The sequence below is a fragment of the Hyaena hyaena genome, unplaced genomic scaffold, assembly GCF_003009895.1.
Source record: "Hyaena hyaena isolate Hyena2069 unplaced genomic scaffold, ASM300989v1 scaffold_49, whole genome shotgun sequence".
Classification (NCBI taxonomy): Eukaryota; Metazoa; Chordata; class Mammalia; order Carnivora; family Hyaenidae; genus Hyaena; species Hyaena hyaena.
Window position 1 is genome coordinate 3,754,842 of NW_024080681.1, and position 24,968 is coordinate 3,779,809.

At 40.9% G+C, this 24,968-nt stretch overlaps 1 protein-coding gene across 1 annotated transcript in view; it reads right to left on the bottom strand.

The window, feature by feature from the left end:
- ANXA2 (annexin A2) overlaps nt 1–24,968 on the bottom strand; it is a 44,258-nt gene that overhangs the window by 8,881 nt on the left and 10,409 nt on the right. The window contains exons 2-7 of the mRNA XM_039230629.1: nt 24,110–24,168; nt 21,128–21,227; nt 7,389–7,483; nt 4,230–4,343; nt 1,041–1,131; nt 26–105 (exon numbers count right to left, since the gene is read on the bottom strand). Coding sequence (XP_039086560.1) covers nt 26–105; nt 1,041–1,131; nt 4,230–4,343; nt 7,389–7,483; nt 21,128–21,227; nt 24,110–24,157 — 528 coding nt within the window. The 5' untranslated portion in view covers nt 24,158–24,168. The remainder of the gene's footprint in view (nt 1–25; nt 106–1,040; nt 1,132–4,229; nt 4,344–7,388; nt 7,484–21,127; nt 21,228–24,109; nt 24,169–24,968) is intronic.

The following is a 24,968-nucleotide window of genomic DNA, read 5'->3' on the forward strand; positions in this document are numbered from 1 at the left end:
ACAAAGAAATAAACCGGAAACCAACCTTTGCAAGGGCAACCATCAGCTTGCGGAAGTCACCAGATGTGTCAGAAATGATGTCCTTCTCCAGATCGGTCTTGTACACTGTAAAACAACACATCTGGTTTTATGCTTCCTGCCTGTGCAGCCAGACAGCCACCCACCCTAACTGCCCCCTGCCCCACTAAGCCTCTGAGAAGCAGAAACAGCTGTGGTATCATGGATGTATCCACTCAAATGAGGGCAGATGGTCGAAAATGATTTTTAGCCTCATAAAATCAGAGCTAAATGTTATTATCAGTGACAGGAGATAGACCAGGCTGGATCAAATCAGGCATTCTCAAGCTCACCTTTGATCAGTGACCTCTTTTGTACCTAAAATACTGGTTCCCAAACTCCTTGACTAGGAATAATGACTTTGAAAAGGAAAGATTCGGAGGGCTACACACACAAGCACGCACACACACAAACCTGTGCTTTGTTATGCACTGAATGAGCAAATGCACAATGGCAAAAACTTGTAAGATTAAATAGTACTTTTGAATGAATCTGTATTTTATTATTCAAAATAGCTTCTATATTGAAACCCAGTAACAGATACACATGTAAGCTGCATCATTTATTCTAGCCACTGCCTCCCGTAGTGCTTGGTGCACAGAGATCCACATGCCTAGTGCAATAATTATCCACTATCCAGAGTCGGGAACCTCTTAAGCAGAGACTGGAAAGCACCCAATACATTAAATCTACATACACTGCTTTCTACTTCCCCCACCAGACCCTTACAAGAAAAAAATTGTTTTCTCTCCTTTCCCTTCTGCCTATCCTTTTATAGAAGTTCTGGCAGAATATAATAACCAAAGCCCAGGCCACAGGAAGGTAGAAGAGAGGGATCTGGACACTGGCAAACCCCTGGATGGTCCAGATGGCATTTCTGCATATGTACTACAGGCATCCTGTCCCCAGCACTACCCCAGGTAGCCATGACAGGGTTACAGAAATTGGGCTGACAAGCCGCATCACAGGACTGGGCTACTCACTTTCCTTGTAGACTCTGTTAATTTCCTGAAGCTCTTGGTTGGTCCTTGAGCAGATGATCTCAATGAGGGAGTCCTCATCAGTCCCTAGTCCCTGTGAACCAGGAGCACAGACATCAGCAGGGAACATCCTCTGGGCCATTAGCCTACTTCTCTGATCTCAATCAGGTAAATTGCAAACATGGAGACTGGGTCAGTTAGCATGCCCCTTTCCACACCCCTACTGAGGGGATCTGTACTGTATTTCTCAGCACAACATAATGTTACTTTCTATTTCTTTAAAAAAGGCTTCACCAGAATAAAAAATGGTATAAGTGACATGTCAGAGCTCAACTATTTTAAAAATATAGATAGATATAGAGAGATAGTTAGATAGATAGATATGTATGAATGTTAAAAATACATATATATATCAAATGGGAAGAGACAGTAATGGAATATACCAAAACGTTAAAAGTGGTTTCCTTTTTGGTGATGCCTTTACAAAATGAGTAGCTTTTTCTTCTTCCTAATTTTATTTTTCAAATTATTTTAATAGATGGAAAATTCTTCTTTATTAAACAATTCTGCTCAGTAATTTAAAATAAAGGAAGAAAGAGAGTTTGCTGTCCTTTGCAGACAGCACCACTGGAATGGAATAAGTCTTTGACCAGGGAAAGGTACAGATAAGATAAAATTTTTAGCTTCACCTCTTTGAAATGTAAAACTGGGTTAATGTTAAAATTTTCATTCTTGTACTTCCATTTTTGCTTGATTACTATGCACTCTTCAGGCATTTTAGGGAAGCAAAAGGAAATAATGAAGTGCCAAATAAACCTCGACACCAACACTTTATTAAGGAATAAGAATTTGATGGGTGATGTATTCAAATTTAATATATACACTTTTGAACGTGCCAGATAGCTTGAAAAGACTCAATGAAACATGTATTTCAAAGCTGGCCTCATGATCAAAGTCAAGATTTAATAATCAGGATTCTCTAATACTTGTCTTTCCGAATATGGAAATATTACTTTGAACTAAGTAGAATTACAACTGTTTAAAATGTAAATCAATTATAAGGTGTTAATACAATAAGAAACTTACTTATCCACATGAAAAGTGTGTCAGCTATTAATTAAACTTATTAGAGTTTATATGCCCCTGAAAAGTGGTTCACATAATATAAGCTAAACCTCAGGTTAATGGTTAATTTTGAATTTTATTTGTAATCTAATCAATGAGCAAATGCCTCTACTTCCAGAGTTTTTAATCATGGTTTGTAGAGGTTCGACCAAAGCCAAACTTTCTTTCTGTCTTAGCAAAAGGTCTACACAACATTCTACACAAATGTTATAGAATGACTACTGAGTGTCTTCAGATATTTAGGGAGTCTTTCAATCTTGAGATGATAAAAATATAGTCTAAAAATAATTCATGTATTGGAAGAAATGATATATCCTTACACTGTTGAAATGTAAAACAGGTATATCAATAGAAGATAGCTTCTTCCATCGCTGATATGCCAGTGTTAATATCTGGGAATTCTAATAGTGATTTTGTCTCTATTCAAAGGTGACCTTGGCCATTTCCAAAACTTGGCCCAAGCTTTCCACAGATTGTCCACAATTCCCATCACAAGGGCAACTTCTACCGTAACATATGGCTAATATTGCCACTGGTATTGCCAGAAGTCAAAACAGATTTTTTTAAAGCATAGTTCAGTTAATGTCACTTCGAGCTTTATGGATTTCAGAAGGGTACTCAACTGTGATAGCTAATGGAAGAGCTGGCACCAGGTCAAAGATTGAGTCCTCAAAGCACCTTTCATTGGGCCCAATTACAGAGATTACAATGGTGATGGACAGCTTGAACAGGTCCATTTCAAGTCACTAATACCTAGTCATCAATACTAGTAAAACTGTACAAATTACAACTAAATAGATTTTTGACGAAAATACGATAAACTGATCTGAAGTGATGATGGCCAGATGACTCCAATAAACCCAAGATTTGGTTTTCAAGAGTGTTCTTTTTATCAAGCAGGATCATTAAATGTTGTTGACATTTTACCATTTGTAATTCTACCTTCTCTACAATATAGCCTACTTAGGAAACTCAGAGCAAGTCAGCTCACATGAACTGAGCACAGATTGAACTAGGCTGGAGAAATGAAGGAAGAAAGAGATTTCCTAACAAATCTTTCAACAGTCCTGAGCTATCAAGTCCTGGGCAATGGAAGTGCCTGGTGTGAGAAGCAGCCTCACTCTCAAGGTGCTCTCTGGGGAAAGAGATGACATGAACCGTGACATCGGCTATGGTGACAGGCTTACAGCTTGGTCTTTTCATAATTCAGGAACGGGGCATCACAGAAAACGCACTCAGACTTAAAATAAAAAATGAGAGCTAGAGCATTCCCCTATACTCTGGAGGCTTTACCCAGTTTTATCAGCAGAGGGCAGTATCAGATTATTCAAAGTGTTACAGGAACACACTATAAATAAAAGGGATTATGTTTTGCTGTAAAATGCCTTTATGTTTGTGCATCTATTACATTTATATAATACTTAATGTTTTAGGGTATGCACAAAGTTCAGGGAGTTCCTAATCTGGAATTTTTACTATTTAATGTAACTGAAAATTCCAAATAACTTTGCAAAAGCAAAAAGCAAGCAAAAGGGCTAATCTGTGCTACAATACTTTGAACAAAACACAGGTACCATTCACAATCTGAAATAACCCTTTATATGCACTGAGATGTTCTAATTTTTGCCTGAATTTGAATCAAATAGCGAGACTGACAGAAGGTCAGAAAAAGAAACACCCAAGAGAACAACAGGCAGAATTTGCAAGCTTCGCTTAACAAAAGCTTTGAGTTTTACTTTTGCCTCAATATCAAAAATCTCTTTTTAAGGAGGAAGTGTAATCAAGGAAGTACTTTTTCCAAATGGTAATTCCAATTGCCCAGGTGCCAAGCAGTAGCAGCTGGTAACTGGCTTCTCAGCATCATGAAATTTCTTTACAGTCTTAAAAAAAAAGTAATTGAAATATTTTTGGTACAAATCCTGAGACTTATAGCTTCAGTTCATTAAAAAAAAATGGTTCCAAATGAGAATCCAACAAAACTGAAAATCACCTAATTATACTTAGAAAGCTGTAATTCACAAATATTAATGGCAGATTTGACAGAGATTACATCTCACACATGTTTACCTTCATGGAGGCTTTCAGCTCAGAAGCATCATACTGAGCAGGTGTTTTCAAGAGGCCCAAAATCACAGTCTCCAGGTGGCCGGACAAGGCTGACTTCAGTGCTGATGCAAGTTCCTTCAGGAAAACGGGTAAGAACATGGGAAAAAAAACATTGGTAACCAATGTTCCCTTTAAAACTGGTGAATAAAACAAAAGTGGGATATGTTTGTAAGGCAAGTTGTGATTCCTTAGCCACTCTGGGATCTCAGACCAAACTGTCCCTCAACTGCATTCCCCTCAGTGGATTCAGATGTCAGAAACAGACTTTGCTCTGCAAAACCCCTTAACATCCAAGCTGACTGAGCCATCTTCTCCCAGCCATTAAAAGGAAACCAGAGCAGTGTGCAATTTCTCAGAAAGCTAGGAGGGTGAGGGCACTTTATAACAGCCTTGCAAGTGATAGCCACTCATAGAAGACAAGGCACTTCGCAAGGTCAAGGCCTCTGCTAAGAAGGAGGTGGTTAGAATAGGGAGCCCCTTGTAAAAGATGTTTCTGCGGCTGCACCTGAGGTGACTCCTAAAAGTCTCCAAAGGAACCAGAGCCCCCACCATGGGTGGAAGTTGGATCATAAAGCTTTCCTAGCCAAAACACTTCATCCAGGACTGAGAGAACATCTATTTGTCCATACCAAACCAGGGCAGAGCTGACAGAGCCGATGGGAGACTGAAGTCCCCCTTTCATCCCCTTGACTTCCCTGCTCTGTGCTCTCTCCTAGGGTTTCCTCTGTCACAATTAATGTAGATTTCAAGTCAAGAGGTCTGAGTCAGCACCCATGCATGCAGACAAATACCCCAATTCAATGTGTCTTTTATAGCTGCTTCCTTGACGATTAAACTTCCTACACAGCATGAGTACTGAGTGATGCCTGAGCTCTCCCACTGTAATTATTTTCCTTTCTTTTCACATTTTCCCTCCTATTTTCTCCCTTCTTTCTTTCTCCCCTGCTTGTCAGCAGCACCCCATGGTATCTATAATGATGGGCACCTAGAAGTCCCTGCAGGTGCCACAAGATGATGTGCAGTCAGCTTCAGGCAGAATCTTCTCAAACCATTTATAGGTGGTGAGAACTGAGATGGATCTCAGCAATCACTTGGCCACCCTTTCCAACACCTACACTTTTCTGATTCCCAGTCTCCTAGTAACGCACGGTACCTAGAAAGGGACTTGAAAAGCAACCTCTGCCAGTTATAGCACCAATTTTCCAATGTGGAAAATTTGAGGTTAGGGAATTCCAAACTTGGCCTATACTTGACACCCCTCAACCCATTCATTCTCTGCTGAAACCTCAAATAGCATTTGGGTACCTACGGACTTCTTCCACTTCTATTATAAACTCCTGTTGGAGCTCAACTTCCTGTTTCTCACAGTGTCTATCTAGCACAGGGCTTTGTATGTAACAGATACCCCAGAAAAGTTTGGTTAACAAAACAGTACCATTCCTTATATGGAGAAATCTGGCATCTGCTTAAACATGAAAAAAAAACAAACACCCAGAAGACCAAGAGTCTTCCCCAGCTCCTCTCCGTTTCTATTAGCTCTGCCCATGCTCTTCAAAGCTCATGACGTAGGCAGCCTCAGCCCATACTCTTAACATACTCTACAATACAGGGCTTTCTCCTTGATTGTGCAAACAACTCATTCAAAACAATAAGGTCCTGCTTCCAAAATCTCCTTCGGAAATTATCTCAAGTATTTACATTTCTTTCTCCACACACTTTTCCTTAGTCCAAGACTGAGAGACATCACAAATCAGTAGAACAGTGACCTGTCCCCATCACACACAAAGCCTGTGCAATCAATTGAACCCTAACATGATTCTGGTAACATTTTCCTTCCAACATAATATGTGATTCTGGTAACATTTTCCTTCCAACATAATATGTGAGGGCTTTGTTCTCCATCTATTTAATTTGAAATCAAGACCCAGGCTTCTCTGTTTCTGTATACACTTATGTGTACACATCCAAGTATGTTCCAACACCCCACTCTGTAAGTGACAAATGAAGAAGCAATTATAGGCACACTATCCAAAGAGGTGAGGCTTCAGCTCCACCTGGAACTCAGGCCTACCAGCTCCCAGATCCTTTTAGAAAATTGGGGAAATAAAGCACTCCCCTCTAGCCTCACTACATAAGTCTAGTTGGAAAAAGAATTTTAATGCACATGAGATGATAGAAGCCAGATTCTTTCCTATTTATGTCCCTTCCAATTGCTTGAGTAGGTGGTGGTTGGATCTATAGAAGGCCTTGACCTGCAACTCTCAGAACCCTGGTGGCCACGTCAACCCCAAGAAAAGAAATGTCTTTTCCAGACTTCTTCCATCTCACCTCCACTGTGGCTACGAGTGAAAGCCGTTAAGTCACACAGGAGCTGCAGGAAGCCACGCTTACTGCACTGTCCAAGAATAAATCAAAAGCTTTTAATAGCAAGAAGTTAAAAATAAAACATCCCGTCCTTAAAAATAAAATTTCCTAACACTGCAACAAAATAAAGGATGAACAAATGCTGGGTTGTTCCTTAACCACTAGTGCACAAGCAAGGGAAAAAGTGCACAAAGCTCTTTAAATAGTAGGAACATGGCATGTTGAAGATAGCCTCGTAGACCAAATGAACTACTAACTAAACCCATTTGCTACAAAGCTCTTAAGAATTCAAGTACATTTTTTAAGAGTAAGGATAGCCTATCAGGATCAATATTAAGTGAAGTCTAGGGTCCTAATATTAAATTAGAAACATCTTATCAAGAGCTAGCAGAAGTCATGAAGATGAAATGAGTTGCTACATGTAGAGAACTACATGCCTGGCACAAAGCAAACATTCTAGAAATGATACCTGTTGTTGATGCTCCCTAGTCCCTCTTAACTTTCTGTTTCCAGCACTGCTCCCTCCGCACTCTGGTTGAAGGAGGGCATAGTCTTTATGATTAAGCTCCAAGCATTCCAGGGGCCATGAAGTGTGTGAGTGATGGCTCTTACAAGGACGTAAGAGGAAAACCTTGGATATTCAAGAGTTCTGGAAGGCTCTTGCTGGGATAAGCCAGAATCCATAAAAAGAAAAAGCAATGGCTAAGGAAACGAAATTGAACAGGGCATATCCTCCATCCCTGAAATTGCTTATACCTTTTTGGTCCTTCTCTGGTAGGCGAAGGCAATATCCTGTCTCTGTTCATTGCTGCGGTTGGTCAGAATGTTGACGATGGTGACCTCATCCACACCTACGGAGATTCAAGTTGTGAGCAGTTAAAAACCCATGTGCTTTAGTCCTCTGGGCTTACACTGAAGGTTTTAAGCAGTTTTTTCAAACTGAAATTTATATACTGTTTTCCAGACTAAAATGCCAAGACATCAAGATTTGTTCTTTTTGTCAGTACCCTCCACCCAATGTGTTTACCCGATTTTTATCCTGACAGCCTCAGACCTCAAGCCTAAATGGACCTTTTGAATATCTGCATAAAAAAAAAAACCTATTTTATTCATAAATTGGTTTCTGGAATCAACTGTAGGAGGTGTGTTTGTGGGGCTTTGGCAGTCAGATGGAACAACAAAGATTTAGGAGGATTTTAAATGAAGGTCCCCAAATTGCCATTTAACTGGAGATTTAATAGACAGTAATTGTGAACTGAATTAATAGAGACAATTATTTATATTTATTGCAGGATTACAGCTATATAAGCAGCTAGGTATAATTTTTATAATTATAGAAACTGTCATGACAAATGAGTCAGATTTAATATGGCAGTTGTATTTTAATAGCATAATTGATTAATACAATCATACTTATTGAAGACTAAATTGTTTTTTAAGGAAAATAAATGTTCCACTGCTTTTAATCTTCAATAGGCAATTTTAATAATCAATTTTATAACTTTATTAAAAAGAATAAGTGTTTTAATCTAAATTAAATCTAAATTGGGAGTTACGAAGTGCCACCAAAATATTTTAGTACCTATTTTAATTGGAACATGTGTATTTACAAAGATAAGCAATGCCTTCTTGTATCTGAAAGTTTCCAATTTTATATCAGAAATACCCCTAAAATGCCATTTAACTTAAGAAAGCATGATTTTAAGAATTCAGAAAGTGAAAGGCCTCCCTCCTGACTGATTATGAACTTTGTTCAGTAAAAGCAAGAGTCTCTGCCATAACTGGATAGGTAATTCTTGGGTGAAGGAGAGAACAGAAAAGCCCACAAAGGTCACATGTGAACGGCAAAGAGCCTGGCCTAAAAGAAATCAGAGGAGTCCCCAAAACAACAGAAATGTTAGAACTATAATGCTGTGAGGCAGAAGCAATGGGCCACTTGAGAGAAGGAGTCCTCAACTCTCAACCATGTTAGATCAAAATGCATTAAGGTAGATTTTCTGGGTATAAAAATAAGTTAACATTTATTTTTTTATTTATATACTCATTTCAGAGTGAGTTCATACCAGAATGTTGGTCACTTATCTTAAATGCAGCATCTATAACTTTAGTTCTGATTTTGAAAGTACCAATGTCAACAGAGAAACACAATTGCTGTATATGATATGCAGTTTTAAAGACACTTATTTCAGTATTGGAGAGAGTATCAAAAAACAAAGGGGAAAAAAAAGCCCTATGTTCAATAAGAGATTGATTACATAAATGTTCTTCTGTCCATACAATGGGATATTATCGTCATTCAAAATGATGGCATAAAATAATAATTGATGTGGAAAAATATCCATAATATACTGTTAAGTAAAAAAAAAAAAAAAAAGAAGGAAAAAACAACACACGTGCAAAGCAATATATACAGTATAACCCAATTTTTGTAAAATGCAAGTGCACATATGAGAGAATGTCTAGAAACCTTTATACCAAAGTGGTTTTTTTCCAATTTTTTTTTTTTTTTTTTTTTAATTTCTAGGAGAGAGAGAGAGAGAGAGAGAGAGAGAGACAGCGTGAGCAGGGGAGGGTCAGAGAGAGAGGGAGTCACAGACTGAAACAGGCTCCAGGCTCAGAGCTGGCAGTCAGCACAGAGCCCGACGCGGGGCTAGAACCCACGAACCGCGAGATCATGACCTAAGCGAAAGTCGGACACTTAACCGACTAAGCCACCCAGGCACCCCTATACCAAAGTTTTAATAGTGCTCATGTGAGTGGCAGGATTATGGATACTGTAAAGTTTTCTTTCTTATATATACCTTCAAAGTTCACCATAATGTCATAAAAAGGGTTCTTTTTTTTTTTTTTTTTTTTTTTTTTAAAAAGGGTTCTTTACATACACAGTGAGTAACACCCAATCATTGATCTAGAATCAACTAGTGATTTCCCATCAAAAGATCCCTAGCATGGCGAAATACTTTAATTAGAATAAAAGACAATATGCATAATAATTACAAACTATATCTATAGAATTCTCTTTGGTTTCCAAAACATCCTAACACAAACTCCTATTATTCTCTGCAACTACCCAGTGAGGAAAGGTATTCCTCTTCCTAGTGTGTAGATGAAGAAGCTGAAGCTCAAAGAGATTCCAACTATCACGTGTGTAAGCATCTGCTCTCTTTGGGTCTCAGTTTCTACATCTGTACAAGTAAGGCACTCGAACAATGACCCCCCAGTTCTGCTTCCAGAAAGCACTAACAGATACAATCTTGTGAGCCTACCCATACACCTGTGTTCTTTCTCATTCTCCTTAAATATTCTATGGCTCTAATTTCATGTTAGGAAAACCACTGTTTATAAATGTGTTTTTGCTTTACACTTAACTTTCTTAGCCAAATCTGAAAATGCTAGAAAACAACAAAATCAATCATATCCTCAAACCTCAATTCTAGTATTTCCTGAAAGCAATTTTAGGGCTGTTGACCTGAATGCATACCAACAACACTGACTCATAAAAAATCTCTCTCAGAAATAAATGCCAAATTTATGTTTGTGTCAAAACGTGGTCCTAAGCCCACGTGAATGAGAATCACATGAAGCACTTGTTAAACACAGAGCCCCTTGGGCCACACTACAGATCTACTGATCAAGACTCCCTAAGACTTTAGACCAAGGAAGCACCATTTCTACCAGCTCCCTGGTGATTTTTTATTTGAGTACCACCAAGAGATGGATAAGCATGAGGAATGGAAAGATCTTTAGTAATCTGCTTATGGAGATGACTCTTAAGTCACTTCAACCGACTGCTTCTGTGAGGTACAGGAACCACAGCAATTTCAGGGAAAGAAAGGCTTACTGTTGTCCAAATAACCCAGGTAAGAAATAACACCTGACGAGTTCACTGCACAAAATACGGTGCAGTCCCACGCTCTTAGTCAATGAAACAGCTTTTTACCTTTCTGTTCACAATAGCTAAGCAGCCAGTCAACAGAGTCTGAACTCAATCCAATTATTGGAAATCCCCGTAAAGAGCCTGAGTGGTTGACCTGGATCTCACATAGGTGGCAGCAGCTATGATAGTCTAAAGGAATCTAAATGTGTTTTACCTACATTATTTATCAAGCAAACAGCCTGCTGAGCATGCAACATGCTGGGACCCCTTACAAGTGAACAATCTGATCCATTACACAACGCTAATGCCAGCAACCACAAAGAAATAGAAGCTATTTCTGCAAGTGAATGCCTCCTAGCCCTTCTAGAACCTCATCCACAGAAGCTATTTCTCCCATACTTTTGTCTGCAAGTTTCAAACTGAACTGGAAAGAGGGGAAAAAAACATGGAGCCCAGGATCAATTGCCTAGTCAAAGCCACTTAAGGCATGTCCTGTGTCCTAACACCAGAATACACATTTCTGTCAGTGAGATTTAACCATCTTATCTTCAGAACACTGCTGCTTCCTCTCAACTTGCTATCATAATTGGTGAGGCAGTTTATTCCTGTGGAAAATAGTTCAGTGCAGGTTGAAGCTGCAAGGGTCATCCGGACACTCATCATTTCTGCCCAGGATGCGGCTGAAGAATGAGGACTGAGCACTCAGTTACCTACATCAGCACAATCATTACCAACAATGCATAGCAAGTGCCACTATACTAGGAAAGCTTTGAATTTAACACATTTAACATAGATGCAAATGCCTGGGAGATGAGGCTCCGCCCCCCTGGATTTGCACTTTCAGACTTCGTAGGTTCCAGTATGTAAGGAAGTGTTTGCTGGACAGAAGGACCAGGTTCTAATAGAAACTGTGTGGGCAGGGCAATAGCATAAAGGGAAAAAAAAAACCCTGAATAATGTTTCTTTTCCCATCCCATCTTCTTGTGTTTTATGTGGAAGGTCAAAGTAATTGAAGCAAAGGCTCATGTGATATGGGCACGGGAGCCTACAGAATGTGGCTTAGTTACATTCTGTGTTCCAGGCTGATTTTTAAAAATTTCTTTTCAAAGAAACACTACAGTAAATTTCATAAGCATTTATGCCGTTCATGAAAACGGTCGGCTAAACTCATCAACTAACTACAAACATGTTTCCACCTCTCCTTAGCGGGGGCATCCGAAAGGTCAGTCACTGTTCTAAATGTCAATCAACATGAAGCAGTCAGCATGCTGCTTACGGATAAGACTTTAAAGTCACTTTTACCAAATGTTTCTGTGAGGTACAGGGTCAATGACAATTTCAGGCAAAGAAACGCTTACCTTTGTCCGAAAAAGCCAGGTAAGAAAGAAAGAACCCCTGAAGAGCTGGCTGCACAAACTGCAGCACCACGTGATGCCACAGGGAGGCGCCGCTGACAGCGGAGCTCAAGCAGGAAACTCTGGGGTCAGGGGCCCCTTAAACCATCCACCGTATTTTTTAAAACATAAAGAAGACTTGCAATCTAAAATAACGGCCAACTCCAAAACCATAAAATCAGCCTCCTGGAGTTCCCTCCTCCTCTCTGCGGGTGGAAACCCCAAGTCAGCACCACATCTGGCATTCCATGGAAAATGCGTCTTTATTGTCCATGGCAAGGAACCAAGAGGCCATTCTGAACAGGATGCTGACTCACATCTGCCAAGACACACTGACTGCACAAAGAAAATGGATTTCATTTTGTCTGATGAAGGCTCAGGAGGCCCTCAGGGTGTGGCTGATTAGTTAGAAAATGAAGGAAAACTGCCCAGATGCCCTGCTTATCTAGGTGATGGGATAAACCATGCCTCAGCTTAGATTACTGGAGATATGGGTATCAAACCTCAGAAGAAATCACCTTTGTAACAGGAAGGTCAGCGGCAGGCCACAGAGAAAGGAGAGGGCCACAGATCCATGGGTGTGGACATATTTTTTAGTATAAAAATATCAGCCACTCACTGAATACCTACCATGTGCCAAGCATGTTCCTAAGTACTTCACACAATTCTACCATGAACTTTTCACCATATCCTTAAGAGGTGGGTGTCATTGCCATCCCTATCTTACTGACGAGAAAACAAATGCTCACAGAAGGCAAGGAGATGGTCAAGGTCACACAAGCAAGTCACTTGCAGAACTGGAATTCAAACCTGGATTAAAGACCCAGGCTCACTAAAATGGGCTATCCTGCCTCCTGTTATAGAAAATCATCCAAAATTTAATAATAAGGCAAGAGGAAGGCAGCATGTCCTCCCAGTGTGGCTAACAGGACCGTCCGAGATACTTCATGGCATGCTCACACTCAACCTGCAAGTTACGACTATAGGGCACAGGCTCTGTGGGGTTACACATGAACTTGGAGATTACGGTCCAGTCCAAAGGTTATGGCTTCAGTGCCCTATAGGGCATTAAAGGTCTTGTATCCAGCTCAGCAATCCTTATCCCAACACTCTTTTCTCAACGCCTATAAACACCCAGTCTTTTAAATGTCCCTTTGAACTACTCTTATCTCCTTTGAGTTAAATAAACATTTGGCATGTGTTCGGCCCAAAGCTGTATGAGTCATGTTGGTACCTTTTTGAAATTATACTTCCATACTTCTATATACCACTCTCTTCCAACTAGTTCTAAAAAGGATATGGGACAGTTATATGTCCATATGTCTATAGCACTGGACTTACTATTTATTACATTCAAATGTACACACATTTAATAACCTGTAGATAATGATTTGCCACCCACTAACAGTGCATGGCCACTGAAGAAATATCCCAACTGAGGTTTTTTCAACAGAAAGAGCTAGAGACTCTCTTCCAGATAGCCATGACCAACCTGGTGAGAGAGAAGCAGCCCCTTCCCAAAAAGGCTAATATGCCAAGTCATCTCAGGGACATCTCAGGAAGCACACAATGTATATAAATACACACACACACACACACACGCCCAGTTGCCCAAAAGCATCCTTCCCACCATCAGCCACAGTGCTGCCTGGCCCAGAATTCCTGCTCTCAGAGTCACTCCATAGGTTCACTCAGCAGACCTGAGCACTCCGTGTCCAGAGGGTCCCACCAGGAGCTGGACATTCACGTGAGCAACAGACAAAAAAGAGAGGCATCTAGATCAGTGGCAATGACAGATGCTTTGGAAATTATGTGGGGCTCAGAACTGTACTATCTGGGGCACATTAGTTATCTCCCTGGACTCAGTTTCTCACTCTGTGAAACAGATCATGAGAACATTTACTGGATGCAAAAAGAAAGGACAGGCTGAGTTAAAGACTGAGAATGTGTCTACTACCTTCTCCACTCAGCTTCTCTGTCACAGGCCTGGCTCTTGCCTGTATTCGGTTTTGAGTCAATGACAATATAGGGCAAAGAGAGGATGAGGAACCCTTTTGCCATTAGCGTACATTAGATTAGTTTTCATGATAACCTGTGGCAGCGGCCTGAGAGAAGAGACAAAAAACAAGTACAGGGTGGGAGGTGGCTGGGGAGCCCGGTGTCTCTCCCAAGACTGGCATCAACAGGGGAATGGTCCTGGCTCAAGCCCAAGTGCCGAGAAGGAGGTTTGGCCCCAAAATCAAATTTCTTCTATTTCCATTCTGCTCTGGTCTCACCTCTGCGGAGTCTCTTAGAAAGGATATCCATACCATCCATTGGTAATCCCATTGTACATACACTTCAACAAGCTAGAACCCTGTCTGCCTTCCATTCATTTAATTATATTTCTGAAATACTCTATAGGACCATCAGAAAAACACAAAGTAGCCACTATTCAAAATCCAAGCCAAATCAAACTGTAAATGGAGAACCACGCGTCAAATGCGAGCACCATCTTGTATCCTGCTACTGTATTAGCCTCATGAGAGAAAATTTTAAAATCTGAACAGACGCACTAGGAATCAGCATACCAGCATACCCACCCTTACCTCGACTGATAGTGAAGAAGTCACTGTTTACTGTCTTAGCATTGCTGACACCAGAAGAAAATCTGGTTTCTTCCATTGTCCCTAGGTAGCACTGATATTTGGATTTCCTCAGGGGAAAGAGGTAAATTTTTACAAAAAAAGAAAGAGCCAAGAGGCAGGCACTCAAAGCTAACGCCTACGGTCAGACAGGCACCAGAGACCCCTTCACCCATGTTTTATAGACTTCTTAGCTCAGATTTGGCATCTACACACCCAGGTAGACAAAAATCATTTTCAAAAATCAGAAAATCTGTGCTCAGAGCAAAGGTGGCCATGACTCAGCACTGGTACCTCTTTGTTCCCAGCACTGCTGTAAGATGAGAACTTGGCCAAAAGTAAACTTGATCACAAAGGGAAAAGCCCTCAGTGAAGAAAAGGTTTCCTTACAGGAGGGTGGGAAGGCCCTGGGCTGCGTGAGTCAGAGACCTTTCTCACTAGCAAATCCTCCTTCCTCAGGCTTCAGGGTTCTGGTAGGTTTGGGCCCTTACCTCCTACCCAGCTTTTAGGAGAGAGGCCACCTTTCAGAGCCAATCTGCCTCCTGGCATCCTCCAGAGAATATATTCCTAATTGCTGTCTCAACTGAATGAATATCCCTCCAGGTGTGCAGGTGAAACCAAAAATACACGTCCAGCCTGCTTTCCACTGGCATGGGATGTTAGTGTTTTGGGCCATGCTGGAAAACATGGTTCCTTTTCAGAAGTATAAAAGAAAAATAAGTGCAAAAACTTGCTGCAGTTATGCTTCTCTACACTGGTGCTTAGGAGAAGGGGGGAAAAAATCACCCGCTTTTGCATCCCTTCCGGAGAACACAAATACTGCTAAAATCAAAACTGGCAATAATAATAGGGCAATTCATTTCCCTCCCCTTCTAGAGAGTGAGAGAGAGAGAGAGAGACCGAAGCTGTAGCAGTCTATTGGCACTTACACTAACTCTGGGGCTGTGCTGCTTCTAATTACAATCTATTTTATAGAGTCTGGATTCGTCCTTTTCTAATTTAGCTGACTTTCCTTTCTAGTTATTTGGACCCATATGGTAAACCACTCACAGCTGTGTTGTACACTCCACAGTATATATTTAACCCAAGGCCAATCTAGACCAAGAGACTCCTACAGATTTAAGTCTCAGAAATCTCTTGTTAATTAAGCAATATTACTACTTTTACACGGCTTTATTCAGTTTCTAACTAGACATAAATTAAGGTAAGTAATTGCATAGTCTACCTCAAGACAGAGTATACACAAAGCAATCATGCATTTGGTTTAGGTAACATACTCAAGAGATACTAAGATCCTTCAAACTAAAAACAAAACAGACTTATGAGCATGAGCTAAATTCATTTTGTGAAAACAGATCAAAGCTCACTAGGGGACTATTATCCTTTCTGGATACTGTCCAGATTCTGGAACTGTCCTCTGCTGCCTCATCTCACTCCCTTCTCTGCACTCACCTGTGTGTGGTCTGGGATTTGTGCACATTTGACTACCATTTAAATATAAGTTAAATATCTACCTTCTCACACAGTCTCAGGGGCCGTGTAAGTAAGAGTAAATAAGTTTAATGAAATAAAGTCCTTGTCCTCAAGGAACTCACGTTCCGGCGGGGGAGACAAGTCCATACATAAATAACTATAATCCAGTAAGACAAGAGCTGTACATGACTTACGTGAAGTATCTGAAACAAAGACCAAGGAATAACTGCTTCTGCCTTATCCTCATAGAAAACTTGGAGAAGAGGCCTGGGTACAGGCTCATGCTGAGGTGAGTAAGAACTGCTTGGGTGTTAGAAGTGGGCTAACACTCCCACTAGATGAGGACTGCACGCTCCCATCAGACTGGAGGCTCTGAACAGCCTGGAGAAGAAGCTAGAAAGAGAATCTGCAATAGATGAGGCAAGAAGGCCCATTAAGGGGATGGATGCCATTACAGCCCAAGTTGAGAGAGGATATGGCTGAGGGAAAGGATGGCTAATGACTGCTTCTGGTCCTCATTGACCAGTCCAGACAGTACCAGCCCACTGATCTTATTCAAGCCTGCCTCTCCCTCAAATTCCCGCAACTTCAGGTCTGCTCCTGTTTACCATCGTTTTTTTTTTTAATTTATTTTTTAATGTTTATTTTTGAGAGAGAGAGAGAGCACAAGAAGGGGAGGGACAGAGAGAGAGGGAGACAGAGGATCTGAAGCAGGCTCCACGCTGATAGTAGAGAGCCTGATGCAGGGCTCAAATTCATGAACCATGAGATCATGACCTGAACTGAAGTCAGAGGCTTAACTAACAAAGTCACCCAGGCGCTCCTACCATCCTGTGTTTAACAGCAACTGAAGAAGCTACAGGTGACTTGTTCCCAGCTCTCCTTCCTGAGTACCCACACTAAAGGGAAGTCTGTGGTTAGTCAGATGGAGCAGGTAATGCCCAGTGAGCTCAGTACTTGGCACACATACACTTAAGATGACCTGATCTAGAAGGGGAGGCCCAGATAGTCATCTTTTCATGGTCCTTTGCCCTTTGTTTAGGTCAGCATTTGAGGTTTACCCTTTGTTTCCATTGATGTCAAGGAAACAGCAATTAGGGAGCATGGTTTTCTCCCAATAAAGGGCTTGAAGTGTGAGTGCAGTTAAGGTGTGGCACGAGCTTCTTAATTATACTTAAGGTAGAAGGAATTTAAAATGGGAAGCTGAACTATTAATTAACTAACTTTTTAAAAGTGGTATTAGTTATCTACAAATATCGAGAAGAAGGAAAAAGGGACAAAGGGATGTTACTTTCCCAACTACTGACTTCAATTCTGTTTGTAATTAAATGTATTGCCTTCCATTTATGAAGGTGATGTGTGCCACCATCACAAGTTTGGAGAATACAGAATATGCTGAAAGCACAATAGAGGAAAAGAATCAACTGTACAACTGACAACTTTAAGGTGAATGTATGTTAAAATGAGCATTCAACGGGTGCCTGGGTGGCTCAGTCAGTTGAGCATCCAACTTCGGCTCAGGTCATGATCTCACAATTCAGGAGTTCGAGCCCCATGTTGGGCTCTGTGTGGACAGCTCGGAGCCTGGAGCCTGGAGCCTGGTTTGGATTCTGTGTCTCCAATTCTCTTTGCCCCTCCCCAGCTCACGCTCTGTCTCTTTCAAAATTAATAAACATTTTTAAAAAGTTAAAATGAGCTTTCTAAAATGCTGGTGATGATTGCACAACTCAGTGAAGACACTAAAAACTGAATTGCACATTTAATATAGGTAAATTGTATGTATGTGAACTGTATCTCCATAAAAATTGCTCATAAATCTCACTTTCCACATTTCTGTGACATTCTACAGATACTCTATGTAATACTGAGGGAGTTACCACATCTTACTGAGTCATTCTCCAACTGGAAGATACCCAGGTTTTTCACTACCATAACTAATGCTGATATTAACATCTTTGGTACACTGAGCTCTGCATGAATATCATTTTCTTTCTTCTCAATAGTTTCCCAGATTTAAGTTTCCCAAAAATATTGACAATCCAGAAATTGTTTTAAGGGACCAAGAGAACTCAAGAAAATTCAGTTACTTGGTAAAATTACTAGGCACCAAAAATAAATAAATAAGTGCTCCTAAGTGGGGGATCTGAGCCTGAACCACAAATATGACAGGTATCCGATATCGATAGAATCTCAACTACAAAATGTTCTTCACGTCTGGAAATAACTTATGGCAAAGAAAAAAAGTCCAGTCCTTGCAGGTGGGTGGCACAAGATCATGGTGTTTAAGAACACAGGCCTGAGGCTGAACCAAGTTGTTCAAGCCCCAGTTTGAACCAAGGCCCAGAGACCTGGAGCATGTTAACCCTAAATTGTGTCATGCATAAATCAGAGAGGATACAACACTACATCAGGATTAATTTGAAGTTCGCCTAAGAAGAACATTCCTAAAGTGCTTGGTGCAATGTCTTCCCATAATGAGCACTCAATAAACAGTGGCAACCATGATATTGGTGATGTCAGCTGCTTTTGACCGCACTGGAATGCAGGAATCCAATTCTTAGCCCTCCAGACAGTTCTGTTTAGAAACTACAGTATTTTCCTACTAACTCAGAAAGGGCCTGAAGGTATTTTTATTACCATGGGAGTTTCAGCTGTTCCCAGAGTTCATTTGCACAATCTTTACATTCCAGTGTGCTTAAAAGCTTTCTCATGCAGGGATAAAAGCAGCCTTTGTCTCAGGCTTGTAAAAGCCACTGTCTTTGTCAGATGAGTTAACTGTTAGGTGAGCTGAGTATGTTTCTACAGTGGCTTGTTGAGAAACCCCAGGAATGTAGCCACACCCAAATGGGGAGATAGGGTGAGCATTAGGACAGTGGAGCCTGTGTGTTAAGGGAACACGTTTTGCACATTTTAAGCACTGTCTCTATGGCAGACACCACTTCATACATGACAACAACTGGGGGAGAAGGAAAAAAAACTGTGTGAAGTGGAGCTTTGATTAGCTCTACTTTCTATGAGGAAACTGAAGCTTAAGGAAGTCAAGTGTTTTTCCAGAGTCGGAAAGCTAGTAAATTAGTGGCAGAGCCAAGATGGTAGGTCATGATGGCACAGGTGCTCACCCACTGCACGCTCCAGCTCCGGGGAAGACAAAGATCTGTGATGAGGTAAGCCCTGCAAGGTTTTTTTTTCCATGTTTATATATTCATTTTGAGAGAGAGTGCTGGAGTGGAGTGCATGCACACACATGCACAAGTGCAGGGGAGGGGCCGAGAGAGAGAGAGAGAGAGAGAGAGAGAGAGAGAGAGAGAGAATCCCAAGCAGGCTCTGTGCTCAGTGGGGAGCCGTATGCAGGGAGATCATGAATTTAGCTGAAATCAAGAGCTGGAAACTTAACCTACTGAGCCCCGCAGGAGCCCCAAGCCCTGCACGTTGCAGTCTTTTTTTCTCATTAGTGACTTCCTGACTTCCCAATGTAGCCTTTGACAAGTATGGTCATTTAAAAGCATTAAGAAAAGAAGACTTCTAGGGGCACCTGGGTGCCTCAGTCTGTTGAGCGGCCGACTTCGGCTCAGGTCATGATCTTGCGGTTCCAGAGTTCGAGCCCCGCGTTCAGCTCTGTGCTGACAGCCCAGAGCCTGGAGCCTGCTTCGGATTCTGTGTCTCCCTCTCTCTCTGCCCCTCCCCCACTCACACACTGTCTCTTTCTCTCAAAAATAAACATTAAAAAAATTTTTTTAATAAAAAAATTAAAAAAAAAAAAGAAAAGAAGACTTCTATTAAAGGTCTAATTTGGATGCTTCCTTATTCTCCCTCCAGTTGTCCAGGCAGCCATTGTGGGAGGTTCCCAGTGTCCTCATAGAACGTGAGGCTGCTTTAGGCAGATGGTGCAAATCCCTGTGTCTTGTTAGAGCCATAAGACATTAAGGCTCTTTCTCTTTATCATCCTATTTCTGGAAACAAAGTCACCAGCTTCTCCAAGGGTTTTAGGAAAGATGACCATGTAATTTATCCCGCAAAACAAAACAATTCTGGAAGTGACAAAGGGCATAAATGGTAAATAATACATACATAAATAAGCCAGGACATATGATCACCCTCGTTTTAGGTTCCTAGGTCATCCTGTTTGAAGTTCCCAGTTTGTCAGTGACCTGTATGTGACTTAGACAAAAGTGTCCCTAAGTTGAAACAGTGTACTGCGAAGAGAAAACTGCCCATGGCTCGTCAGCAGAGATAGGAACCAGCAACTGTTCAAGTTGCTGGGTCACATCCTCCTCTCACTCTAGTCCCTCAGTGAAAGGAAGTGCTTTGTCCAAAAGGGGGAAGAATGTACTGAATCACAAGCATCATCACACTAATCACAATGTTCCAGGGATTCGGAGGATGGAGGGACCCCAAAGACACGTGCTTCATTAACATAAGCCAGAGTCTGAACAGAACAGCACGATGATGACCTGAACAACTTCTTGCTCAACTCCGCCCAATTAAATGCTTTATCTACTATATTTCTAAGGGAAGCTCTTATGCCTCTGGGCCCTTTCTTACTCATCCTCGAACTCCAGGAAACACACTCATTCTGACAGCTCTTCTAATTCAAGCTCTAGGCAGAAGGAGGGGAGTAACTAGTAGGGTTTAAAAAAAAAAAAGGTCTGAATTTTTTGTTCATTAGATCAATCTAAAAGCAAAGCTGTAAAAATTTCCCAGCATTTTCCCAATAAATGTAACAAAATTCAAGGGGATTCAGGACAAAAAAGGCCCTTTCGGATCACTATGAGCAACTTCTTCTTCATAAAGGAGGTGCTGAGGTCTCCAAGTGAAGAGCTGAGCGCAAAACACACATCCAGGGGGTCAGGCCTCCAGGCTCTCAGCTTGGGCCTATCCCCATGTTACTGGGCTACATGGTTAAAATACTTTCTTGTGTTTTAACTCTTCTCTCCAAAGAGGGGAAGGAAGAGGAAGGGAGGGAGGGAGAGCAGGAGAGGAGGGATGGAGTGGGGAAGGCATAGATCTGCTCCATCAAAGCTTGCTGACAATTTCAAATGGCCAATATATGGAGATTAGAGGGTGAATGAAGAGAAAACTAAAAATACTTCAGTCAGAGCCTGACGAGAGAGGACAAACATCACCTACCTTTGGTCTTGATGGCTGTCTCAATGTTCAGCGCATCACGCTCAGCATCAAAATTGGTGTATGCTTTGACCGACCCATATGCGCTTGGGGGCGTGGAGTGCTGAGGTTAAAAGACAAACACACTCAAGTCATATACATTTCAAATCCTCCAGCTGAAACAGTCCTAAAATAGATTTTTTTGATTGTTTCTTTAAACAATTCAAATCATTCATAGACTAGGTAACTAAGGAAATATTAATGTGCCCATCACACAGAGGATAAGAAACTTCATCATTTCTAATGAGAATTCGTCTGCAAAGACTCAACTAGTTTAGAATATGCTCTCTGTATTTCCACTTACCCTACTTCTGGTGCACGCTCAAAAGCAGACAACCCAAAACTGGGCACTCGAAACCACCGTTTATCTGGGAAGGCTTTGGAAAGCATTAAACTGGGCCGGCAACAATTTAAAACAAGCTGCAAATGTGGAAATGTCTGAATGACACGTGTGTTTAGCCAAGTTTTTGCTACAGGCATATGAATTTCCACTGGGCCTGTATCACTGAGCTCACAATTGGTTAAAATGCAAATGTAAAATGCTGGCCTGCTTATTTCAGACTATCAGATAAGCAAGGGAAGCCACGGGCATCAAGGTGGTCAGGCCTCAGCGTCCACATCCTCTTTCTGCTCACCAAGTTCCTGCTCCTCTCTCTCTCGGTTCCCTCTCCTCTACGGTCTTTAACACTGTGCACCTTGAACCTTATGCCTACCACTCTTCCTATTTTTTTCTTATTGCCTTTTAAACAATACCCTCTCTCTTTTCCAATGTTTTTCAAAGCCCATTACCCTGCCTAATCTGATGGACCCACTCCCACCCCATCCCACACCCCAGACTGAGGTAAGGCAGTAGAGTACATCTACATCAGTTCTCTTTTCCCAAGTGTTAACTTCTCTCCTTCCTTGAGAACTCTTGGAGCTTTCCTCCTGCTGCCTGGTCCCAAAGCAAAGGGCAGGCAAAAGAAGATGAACACTGTGGTTTAGGTTGTCAATGGAACTAACCACCTTCAACATCAAGACTAGTCCATCCCCACCACCTCTTCCAAGTACATAATACCCATAATGATGTGATGACTTTGCCTTAGTTCACTTTCTGGGAAGAGTCTACGACTGAGGTGCCCTGACTTACCTCTCCACCCACAGGCAACACATTATGAGGCATCCCAGCACCCATTTTGTTTAGTTTTATTAGCAATGAGGTTATATAGATGGGCAACTCTGATGCCATCCTCTCAAATATCTCCCAAGGCAAACCAGAAATCTAAGTTCAAGACTGGACAAAATATTTCAAAATGTACTTGTGACCATCTTGGCCAAATACTGAATCCAGTTAACATTTATAACTTAACGTATTTTCCATCTAATTGTACTAAACATTCCTATAAGATTTAATCAATGGAAATGAAATGTACATTCAGGAAAAGGTAAGGACAAAATGCTATTCTGAAATAATATATTTATTATGGTGGCTACAAAATGTGTTTGGAAATCTAAGAAAAACAGATTATTAGATTATTATTATTATTAGATTATTAAAACACTATTGACAATAAACGATTATTTACAAAGGCAAACAGTGTGGTCACTGAATCATATCATATAAGGCTTTATTTCTTAGGTCCTATGTTGTCTTGGGGCACCTGGGTGGCTTAGTCGGTTAAGCGTCCGACTTTCGCTTAGGTCATGATCTCGCTGTTCGTGGGTTCGAGCCCCGCGTCGGGCTCTGTGTTGACTGCCAGCTCAGAGCCTGGAGCCTGTTTCAGAGTCTGTGACTCTCTCTCTCTCTGACCCTCCCCTGCTCATGCTGTCTCTCTCTCTCTCCTAGAAATAAATAAAAAAAAAAATTAAAAAAAAAAAAAAAAAAAAGGTCCTATGTTGTCTTATTCCAAAAACAACAGTCAGTAGGGGAAAGTTTTGCATAATATATAAGATTTCTGGAAACAAAACTAAAAGGATAACTGAACCTATTACCTGTAAAATCCACTTGTCTGAAAATCAAATTATTGAGAAAAAGTGATTTTTTTCTTCCTCCAAAATATGGGGGAAACGTATGATGTTTTCTATTGCAGGCCCCTCTCTCCACACAGAGAAATGTATCATACTAAGGCTACATGAAAGTCATCTTCTGCAAACTGATACTAAAAATAATCTAATGATTAGATCCATTAAGGAATAAATTATTTGGCTCTTAGACTTGTCTGGACCTCAACATGCAGCTTGAAGTGTTGCCAACTACAGTGTGCACAAGTTCCAAGAGGAAAGGTTAAAAATATATACAGTATTGGGGCACATGGGTGGTAGTTAACCATCTGACTCTTGGTTTCAGCTCACAGTTCTTAGCTCTGAGCCCCGTAGCGGGCTCTGTGCTGACAGCTCAGAGCAGGGAGCCTGCTTCAGACTCTGTGTCTCCCTCTCTCTCTGCCACTCCCCTGCTCACACTCTGTCTCCCTCTCTCAAAACTAAATAAGCATTAAAAAAAATTTTTTTAAACAATAACAAACATGTAAGTCCTTGCCTAGAACAACTTTCTATATACTGTAAGAAGTCCAAAATACACAAGGATCATTTTCAAGATGGCTGTAGCTTATGACAGTCATTAATAAAATGCCAGGGCATGACATTAAAAGACATGTATCATCGTTAATAGTTACTACCACTGCCATGCTAAGTATACAGCAGGATAAAACTCCAGCTGCTCCAGTGTCACTAGTGTACGTTCAATTTTAACATGACGCCAAAAAAGTTTCTAGCACCAGAACATTTCTATCAAATTGAACCACTAGGAAGAGCAAAAGTAACAGGGAAGAAAAGGGGAGCAAAAAGGGGGAATGATTGTCTATATTTTGTCCTCATTTTCCCTAGATGTACAAGGAAAGAGAGTAGCACAGTTATCCAGAGAGATGTCCAATTTGCAAAAATTACACAAAGTGAAAATGATATACTTACATCACCCTCCAAGCTGAGCTTGCAGAGAATTTCGTGAACAGTAGACATTTTGAAAGAAGCTGAGGAAAAAAAGTACAACAAAAAAGTATTTATGAAGAGGCTTTCCTTTCCCCTGAAGCTCAGTGATTCATTATACTAATCTCGATTTCTTGGACCATTTCATCTGAGGATATTAGAGTAATTTTTGCAAACAGATTCAATTCCTGTCTTATGATTGGGCAAATTAAAACTGGGAGATGGTTTGCCTTAGACTTGGGATGGACTACAGAAGTTGCCAGTCTTTCTTCTGCTCTGTGTAAACAGAACCTGGAGAGACTGATTTGTGAATATAAAAACATAATGCTCCCCAAGGCTAATGCAACCTGTTCAAACAGGATAAAACGGAGTCTTCTACTTCTCATAAGAAGTGATAAGCCTGTCAAACCAGTCATTGCTTCTGTATTTCTCACCAGTACTTTAACCTATTGAAAAGGACCTGAAAACCATGAGAGTGACCTGAAATCAATAGTATTTGCATGCTGGCCCATTCCTAAGGGGAACCCTTTATTACCATCCGTAATTATTTTCTTAGCTCACTGATGCTTAGAAGAAATTAAACTGTTTATGAAAAAGACAATGGACAGATTTTCTAACATTAACTCATTCCATAAAAGACTGATCCTTGTATTTAAGATTCAAAATGGCTGAAATGAAGTCACCTTTCAGTTAATACACTTAATCAGGCAGTGACACTATAGCCTGATGAATTGGCTTTCCAGCTTTGCAATCGCACAGTTCTCGGAATTAATACACCAACCTCTGCCAACAAAGTGTGCCCAAGTAGCAGGAAATTTATCTCAACTGAGACAAGAGAGGTCAT